The sequence below is a fragment of the Perca flavescens genome, chromosome 16 (genome assembly GCF_004354835.1).
Source record: "Perca flavescens isolate YP-PL-M2 chromosome 16, PFLA_1.0, whole genome shotgun sequence".
Taxonomy (NCBI): domain Eukaryota; kingdom Metazoa; phylum Chordata; class Actinopteri; order Perciformes; family Percidae; genus Perca; species Perca flavescens.
In genome coordinates this window covers 15,914,333-15,936,677 of record NC_041346.1, presented here as the reverse complement: position 1 = coordinate 15,936,677, position 22,345 = coordinate 15,914,333, and the positions used below count along the sequence as shown (strand labels likewise).

The window sequence follows — 22,345 nt, the reverse complement described above, 5'->3', positions numbered from 1 at the left end:
AATAATTTTGCCCAAAACCCATTCATTTATCATGTCATTAGTAAATCAGCCAGCAAGTCTGGCTGAACAGGATGGCTTATTTAGCGCTGCCCTGCTGTCAAGCAGGTTTGCTAATCAATCAGCAGAGCAATGAAGCAGCCAGGCATGTCGCAAAACAAGACATCCAACAGAGAACAGGCCTGCTCCAGGAACCAAGTGGACTGATTGACACTACCGGTGATCAGCCTGTTTCTGAGTGTGTGGCTCAGCTTCTGTATGTGTCACAAATGCATGTGTATGTTAAGTTTTTCTATATTTTTTTGATTACATGTCATGGCTCCACACTCGTTTACATGTGTACATGTTTTATAATGTTTTGTCAGAGTCAGTCCGTGTGTGTACTAGAGCTGGGCAATATATCGATATTATATCGATATCGTGATATGAGACTAGATTTCATCTGAGATTTTGGATATCGTAATATCGTAATATGGCATAAGTGTTGTCTTTTCCTGGTTTGAAAGGCTGCATTACAGTAAAGTCATGTCATTTTGTGAACTTACCAGACTGTTGTAACTGTTCTATTATTTGCCTTTACCCACTTAGTCATTATATCCACATTACTGATAATTATTTATCAAAAATCTCATTGTGTAAATATTTTGTGAAAGCACCAATAGTCAACACTACAATAATGTTGCGGTATCAATATCGAAGTATTTGGTCAAAAATATTGTGATATTTTATTTTATCCATATCGCCCAGCCATAGTGTGTACATGAAGCTCTCACCTCCATAACAAAGCGTTTGTCGTGGCTGCCTCCGCTTTCAGAGATGAGTTCGTATTTGAGGCCTCGTCTCTTTTCGTTTAGCTCCATGACGGGGTTCTTCCCACTCGCAGTCAGTATGGGACCCTGAGTTCGCACCTGGGAAGTGAAAAAACGCTTTGTTAGTAAGCACACCGTGGACAGTAAACCTGGAAGACGGAGCATTATGTAATAAAGTTTGGATACCTTTTATGTCTTAACCAGAGTGAGCGTTACATTTTAATCACTTACAATCAAAATCTCAGACGTGGAACATTAAAAAAGCATTTGAACTGAGTTTATGCATTCGTGTATCAGCGCATGTTTCTCAATCCCCACCTCCAGTGTGTTGGAACTGTCCGTGGAGTGTGGTGGGTTATTGCTAGTGTGTGACGACGTCTCGCTCTTCCCCTCACCATCCGACTTCTCATCTGAACTCATGGGGTCCAGGTCTGAGTCAAAACCTGTTGGGTAGCCCATTGCCTGGAGAACCTAGACAGGCAAGATGATGATAAAATAAAAAAGAAGTTGGATAGGAAAGAAACGGCAAACTAAAAACTAAAGCTAAAAATGTGGATTCTAATTTCTTTGTGTTGTTTTTGTTGATTTGAAAATCCAAAATGATTAACAAAAAGACACTTACTACTGTACTTACACACATACACAATGTCATAGATTTAGTAAAATAGGTTCACCTAAACACTTTAAAGTATATAAGAATAAATATAAAATCTCTTTCCGCATTATTGAGATCTAATGTCATGTTGTCTAACACAGAGGTGTGTTACTGGCTATCTACTGTAGCTAGCTGAATGGAAACATCTTAGATACATATAGTATTTGCTAAATTGTTGAAATAACACACTAAATGGGATGAGCTAGCTTGTGCAATATGAGAACAAATTCCCAGTGATAAATTAATGTCCCTTTTTTGTGTGATGACTCTGTTTTGAACAGACGTTTTTTGTGGTTATGTGTTGATGAGACAAATGACTATATTTTGACAAAGAAAATATACTGGAAGCTGTACTAAATATACTGCAGAATACTGCATGTACTGACATAACAGAAAATACACTGGAAGCTGTACTAAATATACTGCAGAATACTGCATGTACTGACATAACAGAGTTCAATCTAACTCACACAATGGTTACAATAAAGCCATTATAATGCACTGGCTGTACAGTCACATTGGTTGACTGTACTGTAAGTCCTCGACAGCACAAAGATCAGCAAAGTGATTCAGAACAATATGCATGCAAAAGATATTAGAAGAATGACATGTTTTCACCTAAATAGGTTATTGTGTTACTGCTGCTGAACCAGCCAATACAGTGAGAGTACAGCAGAGAGAGAGAGAGAGAGAGAGAGAGAGAGAGAGAGAGGGAGAGAGAGAGAGAAGGGGAGATCAAAAGGTGAGTGCATGAGAGAAAGTGAGCGAAAAAGAGAATGGAAAAGGGGGAGAAAGAGCCTTTTATGGGAACGGAGCAGATAGTGGATTATCCCAGCTCTGTGCTCTGGAGAGCCTCTTTGTTCACAACCACTTTGGGATTACATGGATTTACCCACCTCCATCCCTTCACACACACACACACACCCACACACACACACACACACACACACACACACACACACACACACACACACACACACACACACACACCTACCTTTCTGTTTTTTGTATTAATGAGTCTTTTTTTATATAATTTCTCTGTTCTGTATGTACAGTATGTCCAAGTAAGCACAAACATATATCAAAGAGGATGTTCTTCTCCTGTCAGTTGCACATACATAAAACACGCACACACACACACACACACCCACACACACACACACACACACACACACACACACACACACTTCACACACTTCACACACTTCACACACATCACTCCTTTTCCTCCTTACCTTGACGGCGACGTGGAGCTTGGCGGTCTTCTTGGAGGATCCAGATGCTTCGTAAATAGTTCCATCCAGATCCACAGACATGGTGAAGACCGGAGCGTGAACCGGGCCCGACTGGGACAGCAGGCGATACTGCAGCCCCGGCCGGATCTGGTTCAACCGCATCAGGGCGTTCATTGGCTGGTTGGAGTCTATGGCTTTACTGTCTAGGACTAATGCAAAAAATGGAGGGGGTATGGTTACCATAGAAAGTAGAGCATATTAGGATTGATTTAATAAGGTTTTGTAGGGGGTGTTCCAATTATCCAGCCGGAATTGGACAGACTGGGCCAATTCAGGGATACTTTAAGTAATAAATCACATTTTCTAAAGGTTTTCTGCACACTTGCTGGTTGTTTTCATGATGAATAACTGTGCCTCTCTATTTTCTTTCTCTTTCAATCACTTTCCCCCTGTTTGCCAATATCTAAAAAATGTCTCTCTGTCTCCATTAGTCATGGTTAATCTTCTCCTTGTATGAAAAAAGAGCTGGGGATGGTTGGGTGGCCTACTAAAACATTAGCAATCAATACTATTGATCTGCTTCCAAGGGATGGAAGGAAGGTGGAAGGGAGAGAAGCACACAGGGAAAAAATAGAGACAGGGAAGAGAAGCAAGGCTTGTCTGCAGACAACCGAATATGAATGCTTCTATCTCTAAGCATTGCTGCTATCTTCTCAGTGGTTTGAATAAAACCAAAGACCAATGCTGAATAAAACATTTGTAAGATGGTATGTATTCTTTTGCCTACTCTCTTAAGTCAAGCATTTCTTTTCTTCCCATCTTTAAATTAGATTGAGGTTAATTAACAGGAACAATCAGGTAATTACACTGCCCATGCTCTCTTTCCTTTCTTCTCGTACCTTTTCTCAGATTCCTCTTCATCTTCTTGATGACGTCCTTGTCATCCATCGCTCCATCCTCATATGGCCTCTTCAGACCTAAGCCTGGAAAGAAAGCAAGAGGGAGAGATGCAGAGCGAAACACAGAGAGAGTTACTAATCAATCAGTGACTACTAGAGATGTTTATATGAACACATACAAAGGCGCTTGAGTGTGACAGAAAAGAAAGGGCAATGGTGCTGAAAACAAGCAATATGTGAGAAGAAGCATTAAGATGATAAACTCACAGACAAGATAAACAGAACAGACAGGCAGACCAGCAAACAATGAGGAAGACATATAAGCTCCTTTCCTATATGCACCTTAATCTGTAAATGCTCTGGCAATTTTCCATGTCAGCGTCACGAGGCACCAAAGGGTTTGAGTCAATTTTCCATGAAAGCCGCTTTGAAAATTGCCAAATTTCTATTGTCTGAACATTCAACAAAAGCAGAAACAATCCTGCATAAAGCAAGCACAAGTTAACAACATTTCACAGTGTCTTTTTTGCTGTGACACTGAAAATAAATTACAGTGGAAAAAGCAGGCAAAAAAATCTAATTTTGATGGTGCATGTCAGCAATATTGACAGTGCTGGTGTGTAGAAAAAACACCTAATGCATCCAGAAAGGTCATGAAAAGATTTGATGGTAAGTCCGACCTATGTACGAAAGCCCTCTGCCTGAACCCAGGAATGCTATAGGTTTTATGTGAGAGTGACAGACTGACGGACAAGCCTTCACACAGATTAACAGAGTGAAAAATGGACACATACAAACTGAAAGCCTGCATAGACAGATACTCAGGCACAGACAAGAACAGAAAGACAGACAGGTTGAGGTAGACAGTCAGGTAGACGCACCTTCTTTATCAGACCAAGGGTATTTCTGCAATGGTTTATTTGAGGGAAGAGGCTCCATCTCCAACACCTTGTAAATTTTTCCAAATGCCATGAGTCTGAGAGCATGCTGTTGAAGGCAACACACGGTGAAAGAAAGAAAAGCATATAAGATACATTTAAACTATTAACAGTATGGACATTAACATAGTCAAATTATTATTCCCATAATGCAACTTCATAGTTTGTTTCTTAGACCTTCCCTGTGTCCTAAATGCAGACTTCGTTTTCAAACAGCAAACTTCCAGTTTGCAAGAAAAATGGAAATGGCCCTTTCAATCTAATGTTAAATATGTAAATATTCTATTTTTACAGCAGTCTTACTGTGACATACTGTATTTTCCTTCATGAAGAGAATGATGAATCAATGTACATTTTGTCCTGAAATTCTGTTGTAAAGTTTACATTAAATGTGAAGTGAAGCTGATGTGCTTTTTAGGACAAAGCAGTAGGTGGTAAATTCTGGTCGTAAAACTGAGAGACAAAACTGTTACGAGTATAGTATCTTCACAAATATTAGTAGGCCATGTCCAAACATAAAAGGACATGGGCAAAGGTGTACATATGTAAATGAACACTAAATCTCAGCCAGATCTGCATTAACGAATGTCTACACATCTATAAAAACTTCTAAAAAACACCTAACACCTAAGTTATCTCAATTCAATTCAGTTTATTTATGAAAGGGGACAGTGCAAATTAATAAAATGCATGATTTCAACACACATCATAAAGTTTATCCACAAAGATAACTGGAGTAGACAAGCTTTTACATTTGTTTCCCCTCTTAATATCAATACCATCAGCAGACATACTGAACAGTATGTCTATGTGTTAATTTATCATTCTCTATCTATTGTACACATCCTCAATCTACACAATAAATCTGAAAGATAAGCAGAAACGGTCACAGTGGCCCTGCTAATACAAATCCATTAGGGAGGTAGAGTGCTTTAGATATTCATGAGGCTTGGTGTAGCTCATTGACAGAACAGCTCCCTCTCTTCTATCAGCTCTTGTATCTGCTCCAATACAATTATGCCCATTGACATTCCAGCCTCGTTCAGGCTGTCTTCAAAGGAAATGCAAGGCAGGATTCACTAAGCCATGCAGCTCAGAGGCTGCGCTGCTCAGTCGAGTGTGTGTGTGAAGAAGGACATGACAGCACGCACGCCCACAGTGCATGCACACCAATACGTCCTCGAGGTGTCAGAGATGGATTTATGGCTTGCAATGGCAATAGTTTCCCACACCAATCATTAAAATGCAGCACCACACAGGTAGTGCATGCACGTTGCACAAGTGTGTGTGTGTGTGTGTGTGTGTGCATGCAGATTGTGTGGTTGGGGTGGTGATGGGGTCTTTCTGTGTGGTAATAGGTGTGTTGATTACTGATTCCCAAACACTGAGAGCTCACGGCAATGGCAGCTGGGTGATAACAATTGTGTCTTTAAGCTGACATGTGTGTGTGTATGTGTGTGTGTGTGTGTGTGTGTGTGTGTGTGTGTGTGTGTGTGTCTGTTGCTGTGTACCTGTGCACGGTAGGTAATGGCCTCAGCCTGCTGGTTGGTCATGTTGGCTAGTGTGTTTGTTGGCTCTTTCTCACATGGGTCGTGTAAACCTGGACCACCTGGGGGAAGCGACAGAACATGACACACAAAGTCAGTTTTTGTCACTTTATGTACAGACACTGCCGCGACATTTAATTAGGCTTCACTGTTATGGAGTAAGCAACAATGGAAATCCTGTCTGATAAAATAAAAGCAACAGAATAATTAACTGTTCAAATTGGCTGGGAAATATTCAAACCAGTCACTTAATTAAAAAGGTAAACCTTCTCAACCTCTAATTGTGCCAAATATGTAGTACATTTGAATACTGTAGGTCAGTAAATTTTCTCCTGCCAGGGTGGCACATTTTTTCCCTGTAACATTATGACACAGCTATTATCGCTTTTTAAATATTAAAAGTTAACTGTTCTCAGTACCTTCTAAAATAGGACCGTAATAAGCCTCAGTCTAGAAGAACATAACTGGCTTAAGCATCCAAATATATATAAAAAAAAATGAAACTCAGTTTTCACATACTTTTGAATAATTGGATTTTTGCCAAAGATACACAACATTTTGTAAAGAACCCTTCAGCTGCTCCTAATTAAGATGCTCTGGTAATGATGACCTTCCCCAGACAGCTGTGCTATCCTGGGTCATTGATAATGTCTCAACCTCTCTTAGAGAAACAGCTCAAAAATGTGCTAAGCAGAGGCTCGATATACAGGATCTCATCTCATCTACCCAAACCAACCACGTTCCCTCACTACGTTCACCACTGATGCCAATTTGCATGAAAACACACACACAAACACACACCATACCTGGTAGTAGTATGCCTGAGGCCAGACACTCCATGACCCGACGCAGAGCTTCTCCCGCCCCAAGAGGTCTGTTACAGGTGGCAATTGCCTTCTCGCAGATAAGCTCTAAGGGCTGTAGGAAGACACACACACACACACACACACACACACACACACACACACACACACACACACGGAATAATGCACAAATGCACAAAAAATGTATAAAAGGTGCTGAACTTTCTTTTAATTTCAGGTAATTACAGCAAAAGACTCACCCATCCCTTGAGAGGTTCCCAGATAGGGTGTCTATTGCACATGTCTCTAAGTATCCTGAGAACGATAACGCAGGACTTGAGCCCGTTCACTCGAGCCTGAGGGAAATCGAGGGATGGAGAGAGGTGAAGAAGGAAAGGTGAAAGAATGCAAAAAGGAAGATTAAACAAAGAGAGGGAGGAAGGGAACAAATTGAGTGCAGTGTGAAAACAGATACATATAGATAAACATCCTGCTTTACACAAAAAAGCCACTTAATGAAGTAATTGCATCTGCCTAAAACCCCACAGAGAATGAATATCTTGAGTTTATGACACTAAACATTTTGAATTATTTTACTAAACATGTTTACTTATGTTTACTAAAAATATTGCTCTTGATTAGAAAAAAAATCTCTTGAGTTTTGTTTATGTCTTCAGAAAATACCTGCATTCTGAACTTGTAAAATGTTGTCAGTAAGGAAAGTGAGTTGGGAGACAGATGGGGAAAGGGTATGGGAGGGGAATCAAAGGGAAGCATTGACATACTGTACAGAGCAGGCAGGTTCACATAATAGCCAAAAAGAAAAGAAGTATCAACCATTGCTTTTGTAGCCTTACGATTCTTTTTTCCAGTCCATATACAGTGCAACATTGTATATAACGAAAATACACTTTTAGGAAACATTTTAAAAAATTGAGAGAATCTGAAAGTATTTATTCATTAAGTGATGTGTAATATTTGGCAATTTTTGTTCATGATTTGTAAAACTGAACTGGAGATAAGCAAGCATAAAAACATACGTTTATCAGCCATATTGCCTTTGACTATAGTAAAGTAAAGTCTTTTTCACACTTCTATCTACTTTAGATTAGTCTAATCTGAGTGGGTATAAAGGCGCTGACACACCAACCCGATTATCGGCTGTTGGACAGTCTAGCGAGGTCGGTGACTCGAGTCTGTTCCGTGTGTTCCGTGCCGTCGTCAGTCGGAGGAGCCATCGGCATCCATTTTGGCCAATTTGACTTGTTGAATCGGCCAGTGGGCAGTCGGACTCAATTACCAATCTGATTGGTGGAGTGCTAGCCCTCGACTGGCGAATCAGTGCACGAGAAAACCGGAGCGGACAACGCCAGTATCTTCTTATTACTAGCCATCGTATTTTAGTCAGTTCAGCGAGTAATGACAACAACAATCCTTCTTGACTACTATCAACACTCTGATGAAAACAATGACGAAAGTGTGCTCTGTGTCTCTGTGTAATTTTTTGGGACGCCAATACAGATTTGCGCCGACCTGCTGTTATGGAGACGTATTACGTCTCGCACACGTGCTCTGGAGCTCGAGCACCCATGGAAAATACTGAGCACCCACGTGTGCCAGACTGCCACATTCATTTAAAATTAAACATTGCAGTTCGTACTAAGTGAAGCGTCTGTCATAGTGTGATTGGTTATGTCGCTGTCAGTCTCCATATGCTATTCACCAATCACAGCATCTCTCAGATGAAAACGCCTCTTTAGTGAAGATAACAACAGGTGGCATTGATTCTTATTTTCTTAGTGGCGTTGTCCTGAGTTGAAAGATAGCCTACTTTACGGCTTTATTATCGAGTTAATAGGCATGTGTGTTCGTGTCGGCCGCTGTCCATTTCCTAAGGTTCTGAAATGCAAACATTTTTTGACTACTTTTTTTTTAAAGGGCGTGTGCCCGTGAGCACCCACGGAGGAAAACATAAATGGGCGCCTATGTGTTCCGAGGCACTTTTTTGACCTTGGGGAACCGAGTGATCAGTCTGACTGCGTTTCTGCCGACGGTCGACCCTCGGGTTGCTGTGTCAGAGCCTTACTAAGCACCACAGCTTTAGCTGACAGTGAGTGAATGGCTTCTGGGTGAATCGTCAGGCTACAATAAGCATCAGGCAGGAAGACAGGAAGTGAGTGGGTGCCGACCTGGAACCACTTGGCGTGTCGCAGCGCTGCCAGGGCCAACAGACATCTGTGTCTATCCAGCACCTCCCCCTCTTCCTCCTCAGCCTCCACTCTCTGCGCAGCAGCACCCAACACTGCCACAAAACAATAACAACCCAATATAGAGAATGTAAAACACACACACGTCATGTCTGAGTGTGTGTGTTTGAATTGTGTGTGTGTGAATGTGTGCAGACACACTTGAAATTGTGTGTAAATGCACACATACATACACACACATGCATGGATATTTTGATACATACAAGGTGCTTTTCATGCCATAAAGTTGTTCCTCTCCTTGTAGAAAGCTCTGACTCTCTAAAGGTTACAGATCTGTGATAAATGCTCAGAAAAACGTCCTCACTCTTTAAACGGTGTGTCATTTTCAGCACTGTGATCAGTCTAACATGTGTTAACTGCATCACATGTTGACATCTCTAGCACATAGTAATGCAGGATGCATTGCCCCTATATACATATACTGTGTGTGTTGAAAATTACACACACTATTTAACAGTGATTTAGTCATTTATATCCATCCAGTCACTGACAAATCAGTGAAAGGGAGAGCAACTGGGGTTACAAGGGAAGAGACAACTTTGTGGGATGGAGAGCCCCCCCACAGACATACACCTAACAAATACCTAAGGAGTGTTTGATTTAATGTATGGGCATTGTTGGGACACATCCATTCACATTGCTGTGCCCAGCAAGCTAAATCAATCTCTCCTTTAAGTATTTGAGGATTTTATTTATTTTGATCCAGTATGCACCAGGCAGGAGTCAAAATAGGAGTTCATTTTTCTTCTGGATTACTTAAATGCACTTGATTTCACACGCTCATAGAGAAATGGTGCAGAGAAAGCAATTCAACTCCCTGTCTGGGCAAACACAGAATCAAGCGATCCTAAAGTAGAACTAAAATGAAGAAAAAAAAAAGAGTCTAAAATTGTTTGACCCAGTCTCACAAACACAACACAGGAGGGATCGAGGCAGGGTTTAGTCAGAGCAACGTGGTTGGTAAAAGAGAAGCATTACGGTTTTTATACGTAAGCGTTTGATTCAAGCCGCCAAGCATCTCACCCATTCTGCTACTTTAGATTCAGCACAAAATCTATGATGTGCAAGGAGAGCTGAATCAAACGCAGCTGTGTATGAATGAGTGCAGTTACAGTTTCTGAAGAGGGTTTATTGTGTAGGAGACCTACTGGAAGTGACATAAAACACACTAAAGAGTCTTTTGGGTCTCTATGAAAACACGACTACTGTAGGTAAATAGTTTCCTCATCACTCTCCCGTGAAAAGAAAATCCTTTCCCAGAAGAGGTATTAAGTTGAAATGTCATATGTGTCCAATGTGTAGCACCATCTATCTCACGTTATCCCTGAACTCATCTGGCCATTATTGCAGCGTAGCTCCTCTTGTTTAATGCATGGAGTGGTGTGTGTATTTGTGTATCTGTGTGATGTCTAATGGTGTATCTCAAAGTCTGTCAGAGTGATCACAGCTGCATGTGGAGCCGCTCTGCTGCTAGTGAATCATTATAGTCTTTCTCCTCTCACTTGCTTGTCCTCACGCTGCCCTCTCAAACGCTCTGCTGGCCGCTCCCTCACTCAACGCTCTTATTTTATCATTATCTCCTTCTGTGTTACTGATGCTGTCCTCCCCCTCAGTCTGATTAAAAAAATTCCCTTTGCTACCATGTCTCCTCTAATTTACTGTCACAGCAGGCATAACTTATATTCAATCAAATATTCAACTGTACATAGTCTTGTGAAATGTATAAAAGCAAACACAGTAATCCCCATTTCACATGGTGACTGAGTGAAGTGTCAGATAAAATGACCAAGCACTATTTTAAATCAATGTATGGATTGCATGAGATCAGATCCGAAGGCATTATAAAGCTTACTAAAAACATTCCGGTGGATAGCTTTTACTTCTATTAAATGTGTGCACCATGTTGTTGTGCATGAGCTTATGTGTCTTTCAGAGATTTGTTACAGACTCTCTAATACGTTACTAATACATTTCTGACCAGACATGAGCTCCACGGCTGCCTGACTGCATCTGAGCAATTAGATATCCAGTGTCACAGGTATCTTAATTCATACAAAATACTACTGTGTGTGTATGGCTTCTCCTCTTCTTTCGGGTGTGCGAGAAAAATACAAACAGTCTTCTCCGTCTTGCCGTGGCACATGGAGTGATGTACAGCTAACCTTCATGCTATCTCTCATCTTTTTCTGAGACTGGAGTGTCTGGTTGGACGGGAGCCGAAGGATGGATGGGCAGCTTGCTACTGCTCGGTTATTGATTTGGCTGCCCTGCTGGCCTTGCCTCCCTGTCCCACCTCCCACAACCAATTATAATCAGTTCCTGCTACCCATGAAAAAGGTGTGTGTGTGTGTGTGTGTGTGTGTGTGTGTGTGTGTGTGTGTGTGTGTGTGTGTGTGGGGGTGGTATGTATCCTGTAGCTGTCTTGTCTTGTGTCAACATCAGTTAGGTGAGGTCTCTGACCTCTTGTTAAGGGAAATTAAAACAGTTCTAAAACATACAAATACAATATAAAAATTAAATTGTGTGTTGGGGTGTGGAGTGAGAAAGGGGGAAAAACTGTAACTTGTGCGTTCCTACCTCGCCCATTCTTCTTCTCCTGCTCCTGCTTTTCCTCCTCCACTTCCTCCTCCTCCTCTTCCTCCTCCTCATGCTGTCCTTCCTCCCCATTCTCCAACTCCTCCTCTTCCTCCTCCTCTTCCTCCTCATCTTCCCTCATGGCCGGTGAGGTTAGGGTAATCGTCAGTGTGAGTTTGGGCTCTGTTGTAGTTCGTACCAAGATGGCTGCCTCGGGCAAGGAGCTTATGACCTCATATTTCTCTTCTGTCAGCTTCTGTCATGTGTTAAACAAACATAACTGGATGGTCAGAGGCCAACGTCACAGCATGACTCAGTGCAGGTGAAAAAGAAGCAAAATCAATCTGAGCTTGCTGCTGCAACAACATCACCAGGTAGAAAAGGAGAAATATCAACTGAATAATGTGCATGAGAATTTGTTTCAAGAGAAACTGATTAGCGCTGAAGATACCTGATCTCTTGAAAGTTCCAAATGGGGCTATTTTGGTCCCTAGATGTGACTTATATCCTGAACTTAAGCAGAATTTTGAAATGTGAGAAGAATCTTTGACGTACATCATAATGGACAAAAACACAGATCTAAAAATGTCACGTTTGATCACGCAAGTTTCTGTGAGATCCCAGGCCCAAGAATTGACACTCTGAAATTGTTTAGTATAAAGTGTGTGATCCTCCGTCTTCACTGGTGTGTGTGATGTTGTTGCGATTAAAATATTAAAATCGGTAATATATTGCTAATATGTCAGTTAAGATTTGAAAATCCTCTCCTGTGCACCAGGCATAAGCTTCCAGGACATTAATGTAAGTCATTACGATGTCCTCCTAAGTGACAAAAACAAGTGTGTGTGTGTGTGTGTGTGTGTGTGTGTGTGTTTTCTAACACTGCTGCTCTGATGAGAAAATCTGAATCTCTGGTCACTGGGCCGAGACATGAGATTACCTCCCTGCCCACACACACAGAAAACACACACATACTTCCTGTCGTTCTCTCTCTCACACCACTTAACTGCAAAAGAGAACGAGCAGAGAAGAGGCACAGGGGCATAATTTATTCATTGAGTAATTTCTGCACTAGCCAGCCAGTTGGGGGAGTTTTTAGTCTATGCTTTGCCAGACCCTCCTCCAAAGCGCGCTGAAGGAGAGTCTGGCTACTCCACATATCATTCGGGGATGGGTGGAAAACTTGCTCTGGTTTAAAGATATTTCTTTAAACTAATCAGAATCATCATGGGTGGTGCTAAACTCCGCACAGAGCCACTGCAAAATAGTTGTGCGAGAAAACCTCAGATTGGACAGATAGTCTAGCTAGCTGTCTCAATTTACACTGTAGAGATCTGATCTGACAATAGTCCTCATGAATCCACCGAATTTAAAATTCCAACACAAAGAAAGCGGAAGGAAACGGAAAATACATGCATCCGGCAGAATTTCCTGCAGCACCGGAGCAATCCTGGAAGTGGAACGCAAAGGATATAGACTAGGGAGTTTTTAACACGTTAGTTGTCATGGCTAAATATTTTGCCTTTTAGAAAGATTTTTAGAGAATGCACAAGTTCACCTGGCTGCCACAATATATATCGAACAAATTGCTTAAGGGATTTACATGGGGGATTCTAATCCCTAGGAGCTACATAAGGCCAGAAAAAGTGGAATACTATTTAATTCCTAGATCATTTTAACATTACAAGCAAACAAGTTCAAGAATCACTGCATGTAAAAAAGATGAAAAATATGTCCTGCCTATTTGTGCCTGCATTTTGGTTGCACTCTGTGTCCTGTAGGGATCCGTGTGTTCAGTTTTTCTTTGCCATGACTTAAGGAAACATGACACAGAGCTTATGACAAAAAGCATTAATCACACATGACTCATGCATACTAAAACACCTCTCAACTTCTCACTTGACAACATTGCTGTCTCTTGCCTACTTATGCCAACACTCTCTTTACACTTACACATAAACTCATACACACGCACCTAGCAGTGTGAAACCCTCGTTAAATGCATAAGCTTATCCAAATAACTTAATTCTTGACATTGGAGAGGACTGTGCAATAAAAATAGAACTTTTTCGGATTGCATTTGGCAGACTATGACTGAAGGTTTGATGCAAGGTTGTGTGTGTTAGCAATATGTTTGGGAGCGAGTGTGTGAGAGAAAACAAAAGACAGAGACTTAGAAGCAGCATTATGTGCCTGTATGTATGCACCTGTGCTAGTCTGTGTCTCTAACCTCTATCTGTGTGGGTAAATTGTGACAGACAGTGTCCAGCAGTGTCTGTGTGGGTTTGTCTCTGCACATCAGCACCAGCTCCAGGTCCATGTCGCCTTTGATCAGGAGGCCTTTGGACACGTGGCCGATCCGCATCACTCCACACAGCACGCTACCACTGCTTGGCTCTCTGTTTTTAAGGGAAAATAAAGTAACATTCGTGTCTCATGTGGTTATGAATACAAGGACACACCCATTTCAATATACAGCTGAGAAAATTCAAACGTTAATACATCCAACAAAATACTGTCAAAGGAAAATTACTTTGTGATATATAGATTTAAAAGAAGAAAAAAAATCATCGTCAATCAAACTCAGTCCTAAAGAAGTTTCCAACATCCTTTGCCAAACATAACAACACTTCTTCAAAATAGCTGTATGATTAAAAGATAAAATTCCAAGCTGCCAGTTAAGATTGCAAAATAAAATCCGCCAAGGCAATTCAAGACCTTAAAGAGAAGTAGTAAACCCTTAATAAAAATGATTCATCAAGATAGCCGACCATGGAGAATGTGCCCAGAGATTGTCAAGTGGTTAAGTTAATTTCCTCTGGAGCCGCACATGCTCCTGCTGTTCATCTAACTCTGCCAGAAAACGAAAAAAAAAAAAAAAAAAAAAAAAGTGTATTTCCCAAAATGTCGAACCATTCCTCTAACATTTTTGCCAGATAAAACAAGAGGACGTCGCCTCCTATGTCATGTCAAGTTTATGGATTTTTTTTATTATATAGAATAAATAATCAAAACCATTAATAAATAAATTAATAATAAAATAAAATAAAACATTAGTTTCGGCTCTGTTATTCATCACTACTACCCCACCTGTAGCTGTCACTGGAATCCTCAGTTTCACTGCTGGGCTCATCACCAGGATCGTCCTCCTCTGTGCTGTCTGCTGGTTGGCTGTCGACTTGGCTGTGGACGTCGCTGCTGCTCTGATCCAGCCAATCAGAGACGTGTTTGAGGGCGCACTCGACAGTGGACACCAACTTCTGAACGGCTTCCAGCTCTTGAGAGGAGGGGTAGATGGTGGAGTGTTTCGCCATGACGTGGCGGTCATCGTTACTAAAGGAACGGAAGGACCTCTGAAAGTCAAAGATGAACGAGAAGTTAGTTTTCAAATGTAGTACTTTCTGATTAAAATTGACTGGCAACACTAAAACACACAAACCTGTACACACAAACACACACAGCAAGGGCACCACCGGAGAGAGGTTTTTAACAATGGATTGAACTTTAATCCATCAAATCAAGCTTTGGCCTCCCCATTGAAGCCTGACTTCTCTCCATCACGCACCCAAAAGAAACAAACACACACACACACACACACACGTTCGCACAAATGCTTGCACCACAGTCGAACAGCAAGAAACAAAATCAAGACAAACACACACTTACTGTCTCACCAAGCGTGAGGATAAATGGTGTTTTGTGTGTGTTGCTATCTGCAGACTGCACATGTATCTTTTTTATGGTAAAGAAATCAATTTGTAACTCAGTGACAGCTTCCATTTAATGGCACTGACCCTGACATGCACATGTTAACACAGCTATCAGAAATTCATCTGACCACCATCCTCATATCCTCTCTACCTGTCCAGATTCAATCAGACATTCTGGCCCTGGGAATTTATTTCAGCTCTTTTTTTTCTCATTTGCTCCTTCTTACTCTCTGGGAGGGATCAGGAGGAAAAGACTGGAACATGGAGATCAGGTGGGAGACATCAGACAGGGGGTAACACAGAAGAGAGTAAACTCTAGAAAATACAAGGGGGCATGCAATGGAAGCCAAGAAAGAAGAGAATAGAGGACAGCAGAGGAGGGCTGTGGAAACAGTTCATAATCTTTAAAAAGAAAAAAAGGACATAAAATGGCTGAACTCAAAGATGAATGGAAAAGTAAAGAGATGAAGGAGAAGAGCAGATGCAACTGAGGCTTTTGTGATTCGCACTGTGCAATTAATACCACCCAGATGGGTCCCTGTGATTTTATATGAAAAAACACCTTGTAAAATATATGTCTGCCGTTTACATCTTTTAACGTGTCACAGCATTTCAGTGGGTGGCTTTTGTTATGTGAGAAATTGTAAACATCTGACCATTAGGTATTAACTAATGTAATTAAATGTAATGGAAAACTGATACAATGGGGAACTTAAGTGGCAATGTAGAGAATGGATGATGGGATAACCCTTTGCAAGCATAATTACACTGAGAGTGCATTACAATCTATTATCAAAGCACATTTGCAGCAATACACATAATGTAAATTCTCTGGGGCAACTGTATAATTAATAACAGAAATATACAGTTATTGTCATAACATATTTCATATTAATTCCTCAGTGCTTGGATATATATATATATATATATATATATATATATATATATATATATATATATATATGTGTGTGTGTGTGTGTAGGGGTGGTACGGTTCATGAAAAAACATCCGACAGTTCAGTCTGCTTGTCTCGGTTCGGTGCGTGTGTGTGCCGCACGGTTCGACACGTGCAATGTAGACTGGTGCCCGTCAGGTGCCCGTATGTGACCTCAGGCAGTGTGTTTCCCTTTCGCGCAAAAGAAGAGATGTGGACAAGTTACCAACAAAACGTACAGCGAAAGATCGTGCAAAACATGTCAGACCGTCCTTTTTAACATCAATGTACGCTGTAACGTTTTTTCCCTTGTGGCAGGCCCAGGGGTGTGGGTGTCCACGTCACTAGTTCAATAAGACAAGCCGGCACCAGGAGTACAGTTGGAAAACAGTTGAAAAGTTTATTACAGAGAATGAGGGGAATTTCCACAACACTTCACTGGCTACTGCTTCACTGTCCACAATCCATTCACGTTGTCTTTAATCCACAGGTAAACCACAAACAGGTCCTCATCCAGAACAGTTCGGTACACAGGGGGTAGTCAGCCAGTCCAGGTCACAGCACTTAGTCACACAGTTTTAGTTCAGATCACTTGTCAGTACTTTCCACCACTCTGTCTCACTCAGCTCCTCTCCTCTTTTCTCTCTGCTTCTTTTGTTCTCAGTTCAAAAACCTGCTTCTTCTTTTTCCCTCCAAAACCCCAATCACCTAATTAATCCCAGCTCTCTCCTTGTTGGAAGAGGAAGTCCATAAAAGGCTCAGGGGTGGAGCCAACGGGCCGCAAGATACCTTGATGAGACGTACAGGAGGACCTGACAGCTACGCTCGTTATTCTAAGTGCAATGATAAGTACTTTATCAAACCGTATGAATGTGTGTCCCAGCCCAGGCCAGGATAGGAAATTAACTGACAATGTAATTTGTAATGTTTTTATGTTTAACATATTCTGACTTATTCAAAAGACGGAGCTTTAAGAGTTCCTCTCTTTTTCTTTTAAAGGATAACATTTTTGTAAGAGCTACACTGAGGTTGGCAGTTTGATAAATGCAAGTTATTTCAATTGATATTCTGTAATATTTCAATCTTCATGTGCTAAAAAGGCACATAAATTCCTGCAGATGTATACACATTCTCCTTTTTTTGCCAAATAAATGAAACGCTTGTTGAAATCATCAATGTCATAGTTGCGATAACAATTAGAGGTTATCGCACTATGTTGGGGAGCCTGAGGTACATAACCCAGTTCAACATGAGGAGACTGCTCTCAACAAGCTGCTTATCTCCAAGACCCACATTTCCCTTTATTCACTACACACACTACTCAAAGAGAAACACACACCAGGCATGCTAACTGACAACACACACACACACACACACACACACACACACACACACACACACACACACACACACTTCATCCTATTCCTAATTGAACTGGTGGCATTCTCTTTCACCAGAGTGAGTGAGATAAAGCTACTAAGGGAATGTAGGACAAGCACGGCACAATAACTGCAGCCTCGCAGCGTGTGTAGCTCAGTAGAGTGTGGCACAAATATTCGGAAGGGTTAGACTCTTCATTCCCACTGGGACTCAATTGTGATTCTCCAACACTTTGGCACTGGAGAGACATGGAGTGAATTTAGATACCTTGAAAGAATATGCCAATATTAAAATCATGTCTTATTTGTTTTTTATCACCATGACATGCACGACTTCATTTGACATTTTCAGGCAATCAATACTTTTAAATGTGATTTCAATAAATATTCATTAGTGTTATGAGGCATGTGTAAAAACATTTTAAGGGCCCTATTTTAACGATTTAAGCGCAGGGCGTGAAATGCGTGGCGCAGGTGTGTTTAGGGTGTGTCCAAATCCACTTTTGCTAGTTTGACGGCGGAAAAAAGGGTCTGTGCGCCGGGCGCATGGTTCAAAAGGGTTGCACTTAGTGTCTTCATTAATTCATAGGTGTGTTTTGGGCATAACATGCAATAAACCAATCAGAGTGTCATCTCCCATTCCCTTTAAAAGCCAGGCGCGTTTGTACCTTGGCGCATTGCTATTATGATGGCGGATTTGCACCATAATATTTGTATTTGTAATATTTTGCATGTTTGTGTGCTGCTGTGTTTCCCTGTGTGTGTGTGTAACAAGCATAGTGTGCACATGCTGTGCATAACCCTAGGCACATTTTACTAATTCGCTGTTAAAATATCAATGAAATGCTGCGCTATTGACTTTAGAGGTTACAGGTCAATGGCGCGATCACGTCCCGCTGCCTCAAGATTGTAATACGCCAAGAATTCACCTGAAGACACCTCCCTGTAAGACCAGCACGCCCATGGGCGCAGGTGCATTTGCTATTTGCTACGTTTTGGTTTAAAAATTAATATATTTTGCTACGTTTACACCTTGCGTTCACACTGCTCTGTCGTTTCAGAGCCCCTAAACCGGAGAAATTTGAAAACACTTTTGACCCCGTTTTGATTTGGAATCTCCAGGGTTGCAGTCTCAACGGCCGCAAATGGAGACCTTTGTGATTTGGGTCATGATGTCTCTGAGACTAAGCTACTAACATTACCATGGCAACTAACAGCAATGGGCAGAGTATACATGCTGCCTCCTGTTTATGCCCAGTATACAAGAATGTTGATGAGATATGCGCTTTGGGCATGTTAGTTTAAACAGAGATTAGTTCTTCTACTGGAGCTAAAAACACGTGTGCATGGAGATAACTTTTGGCTCAAGACTCTGCTTAAAAAACAAAACGTAGCAATATAAATGTAGCCTAAGCCTCCTTCGCAACATAGGCAACAGGACAAAAGAAATACAGTCAATACAGCTTTTAATTGCACTGGCGCAGAGCAACAATCAGTTGATCAACAGAAAATTAACCTACAACAATTTTGATTGATTAATACATAACTGAAATATGAATATTTTCTGCTTATGTGTTTTATATCATTGGAAATGTGTAATCTTTGGATTTTGCACTTAAATGTGTTGATGCATTCTTCACCAATTTGTGACAAACTGAAAATGTAATAGTCGGATTAATAAATTAATAAAATTAATAATTGTTACAGAACATTGGGAATCACTGCACTGTTTCTTTATTGAGCTATGAACTATATTTTCACTGTTTCCAACTGATGTTTTACCTCTTCTCTTTGTAGAGAACATGGTATATTTTGAAAAGTATTGTACAAAAAAGGTGATAACAGTGTAATTGTGAGTGAGTGTGTGTGTGTGTGTGTGTGTGTGTGTGTGTGTGTGTGTGTGTGTGTGTGTGTGTGTGCCTTCATGCATGCGTACAATCCTATGTGTATCTTTATTACTTGTGTGCCTTCTCAGAGCAGTGTTTAACAGACCAACAGTTGCAGATTTTATGAGCCGTTGCAAATGCTTCAGCAGCCATAAACCACATTGCGAAGAGTGTCCATGTATCCTGTGTGTGTGTGTGTCAGTACTACTTGACTATGGGGGAGTTGTTGCCCAGACGCTCGGATCACCATGTAAATCAGAGCAGTTAAGGAGGACTCACTTACAGGAATCAACCGTCTAGGCCAGCGTGTGCCCGGATAATGTTGCAGACATTTAGACAAGTGACACAATAAGTAAGCTACTGTAGCCAAGATAAGAATCGATGAAGGATTTCACATTTCACATTAATTTGAAAGGTTGACTGAAAATATTAAGTTATTTGTTAAAACAAAATGCTTTACCCTGGGTTTTTTATAAAGTTTTTCAATTTTAATGAAAAAAACAAAAACAGCAAAACATCTCAGAGAAAAAACTGACTTCACAACCTGATTGCAAAAACGCACACTCAATCTGTTAAAGACAACACCATGGTTGTCCTTGAATCCACCCTGACCGGCACATAACCCAGAGGTCAATTGTGCAATATGTTCTTCTGTCCAACTGAGCGTGTGTTAGAGTGAGCATAAATCATCTCTGTCCAGATGCTTGTAACAACCCACCACTGTCACTCACTAACAAAATTAGACTGTGTCCAATTTCAGCACATTGACCTAAAGCTGATCCTTGGAAGTAACATTTTTAGTTCAGGTGTCTTCTAGGGCCAAAGTTAATGCTGCTATCTCTCCAAATTCAATATATCATGCTCAGATTAAGTTTGGACATTATAGTCTATTGGCTGTAGAAAATTAAACACAGCGACAACTCCACAACAAGGTGTGCAGGGGAATGACACATAAGCAATTCAGGTGACCAGACAAATTGTAAACAACCCAACAGTTTAGCCATATTATCTAAACCACTTTGTTTGGAGCTAAAACTGAAATCGACATTTTTGCATGCAGTGTACAAAACAAGTCAGAGTTGTTGCATAAATTCCACATCTATCTCCAAAACAAATTATTTCAATAAAGCTCAGACAAAAACAACTGATAACTTTCTGAAGAGCCACATATGAATAATCCACAACCTGTAAAATCGTATGAGGGAAGCAAAAATCGGTTGCCTGTGATTCTTCCCCTCTAGGAATCAGAAACAGACATGCATCCCAGCTGTCTGCAAGCCACCAGCACACACCACCAGCATGTATACCTTTGTATGCCATTGTTGCATAGTGCTTTTAAACCACACACTTACCAATTACACTCCATTTCATGCTCCAGTGAGGCCGGATGGCTGGCATGTTACATAACCACATTACACAGCATTTACAACTCACTGTGTACTAAACTAATGTGCACACACACCAACACAAGAAAAACCTTGAACATATCATGGCAAAAATCCAACATTGGTCACTAAACATGAAGATTATGAATGAAGTATGCACATAAAACCCATACAATCAATTACTCCACAGTGTCTTACACACAAATTACTGCCATATCTTCCATCCATCACCATACATTCTGTGCTTAAAGGAGAACTCTGGACAATTTTTACGTTAATCTTAATCTACTTTACTTTAGAAGCAGCAGAATCCAATGACTCTGCCTGTCTCTTTCAGTCTCTTCCTGGCTCATCTTGTCTCTCTATGGCCATCTGCTATAAATTACACAACCCAATGCCAAGGACAAGACTCACTCGCACAATATCAGCTGTGACTGGAGTCTCTATACCTGTGACGTTTTTTTTTCTCCAACAATCAACCATATTGAAACATTGCACTGTGTGTGTGTGTGTGTGTGTGTGTGTGTGTGTGTGCGCTCAGGCCATGCGCCTAAGGAGTTTATGTGCTCTTATTTTTAATAAGTCTGTGCCTAAAGTGCATGCAGTGCTTGGATAACAGCACACACTACGAGGTATTGTGAGGAGAGACTGAAAGATGAGGGAGAGAAGAGGATGACAGAGAGGTGGAGCAAGCCTCCGAAAGTAAACAAAGGGCCAAAGCTGAGAGATCGACAGAAAGAGAAGCAGGGAGATAAAGACAAACTGGATTTTAATATTTTTAGCCGGCCACAGAAACAAACGTTTGTTTGTACTGAAGTTGACAACACAGACCAAAACATCCTCATAGTAAAACTACACTAAAACCCAGAAAAACAAATCACCACCCAATAATAGCACGCAAAACCATTTCAGAAGTGGTAAATGTCACACCTCTTTAGCCTAACATGAAACATAAACATAAAGTAAATTTGAAGGAGAAAATAACATATACACACACACACACACACACACACACAAATTAAAAAAAAGCCCAGTGCCGTCTCTGTAACATCCAACAGCCTCTGGGGGTTTGCATTAAAAATTCATCCTGTGATTTATTTGCACTCTGCTTGGCAAGCCGGCCCGACACACTCCGCTATCCTGTTTTATTGTGTGCTCTCTCTCTCTCTCTCTCTCTCTCTCTCTCTCTCTCTTTCTTTCTCTCTCTCTCTCTCTCAAATAACTACATATGTGCAGTCACACACACATACATAAAAGTATATGAAAAATCGTCTAGCAGCAAAACAACAAACAGGCTGTTCATGTCATGCCAGACCTCTCAAATGTC

The 22,345-nt window shown here is 40.9% G+C and overlaps 1 protein-coding gene across 1 annotated transcript in view; it reads right to left on the bottom strand.

Annotated features, from left to right (window-relative positions):
- strbp (spermatid perinuclear RNA binding protein) overlaps positions 1–22,345 on the bottom strand; it is a 78,568-nt gene that overhangs the window by 5,916 nt on the left and 50,307 nt on the right. The window contains exons 4-16 of the mRNA XM_028601042.1: positions 14,815–15,077; positions 13,955–14,123; positions 11,826–11,980; positions 11,313–11,319; positions 9,073–9,147; positions 7,144–7,239; positions 6,887–6,998; positions 6,045–6,142; positions 4,477–4,582; positions 3,596–3,679; positions 2,697–2,905; positions 1,125–1,277; positions 771–905 (exon numbers count right to left, since the gene is read on the bottom strand). Of these exons, the coding sequence (XP_028456843.1) occupies positions 771–905; positions 1,125–1,277; positions 2,697–2,905; positions 3,596–3,679; positions 4,477–4,582; positions 6,045–6,142; positions 6,887–6,998; positions 7,144–7,239; positions 9,073–9,147; positions 11,313–11,319; positions 11,826–11,980; positions 13,955–14,123; positions 14,815–15,077 (1,662 nt within the window). The remainder of the gene's footprint in view (positions 1–770; positions 906–1,124; positions 1,278–2,696; positions 2,906–3,595; positions 3,680–4,476; positions 4,583–6,044; positions 6,143–6,886; positions 6,999–7,143; positions 7,240–9,072; positions 9,148–11,312; positions 11,320–11,825; positions 11,981–13,954; positions 14,124–14,814; positions 15,078–22,345) is intronic.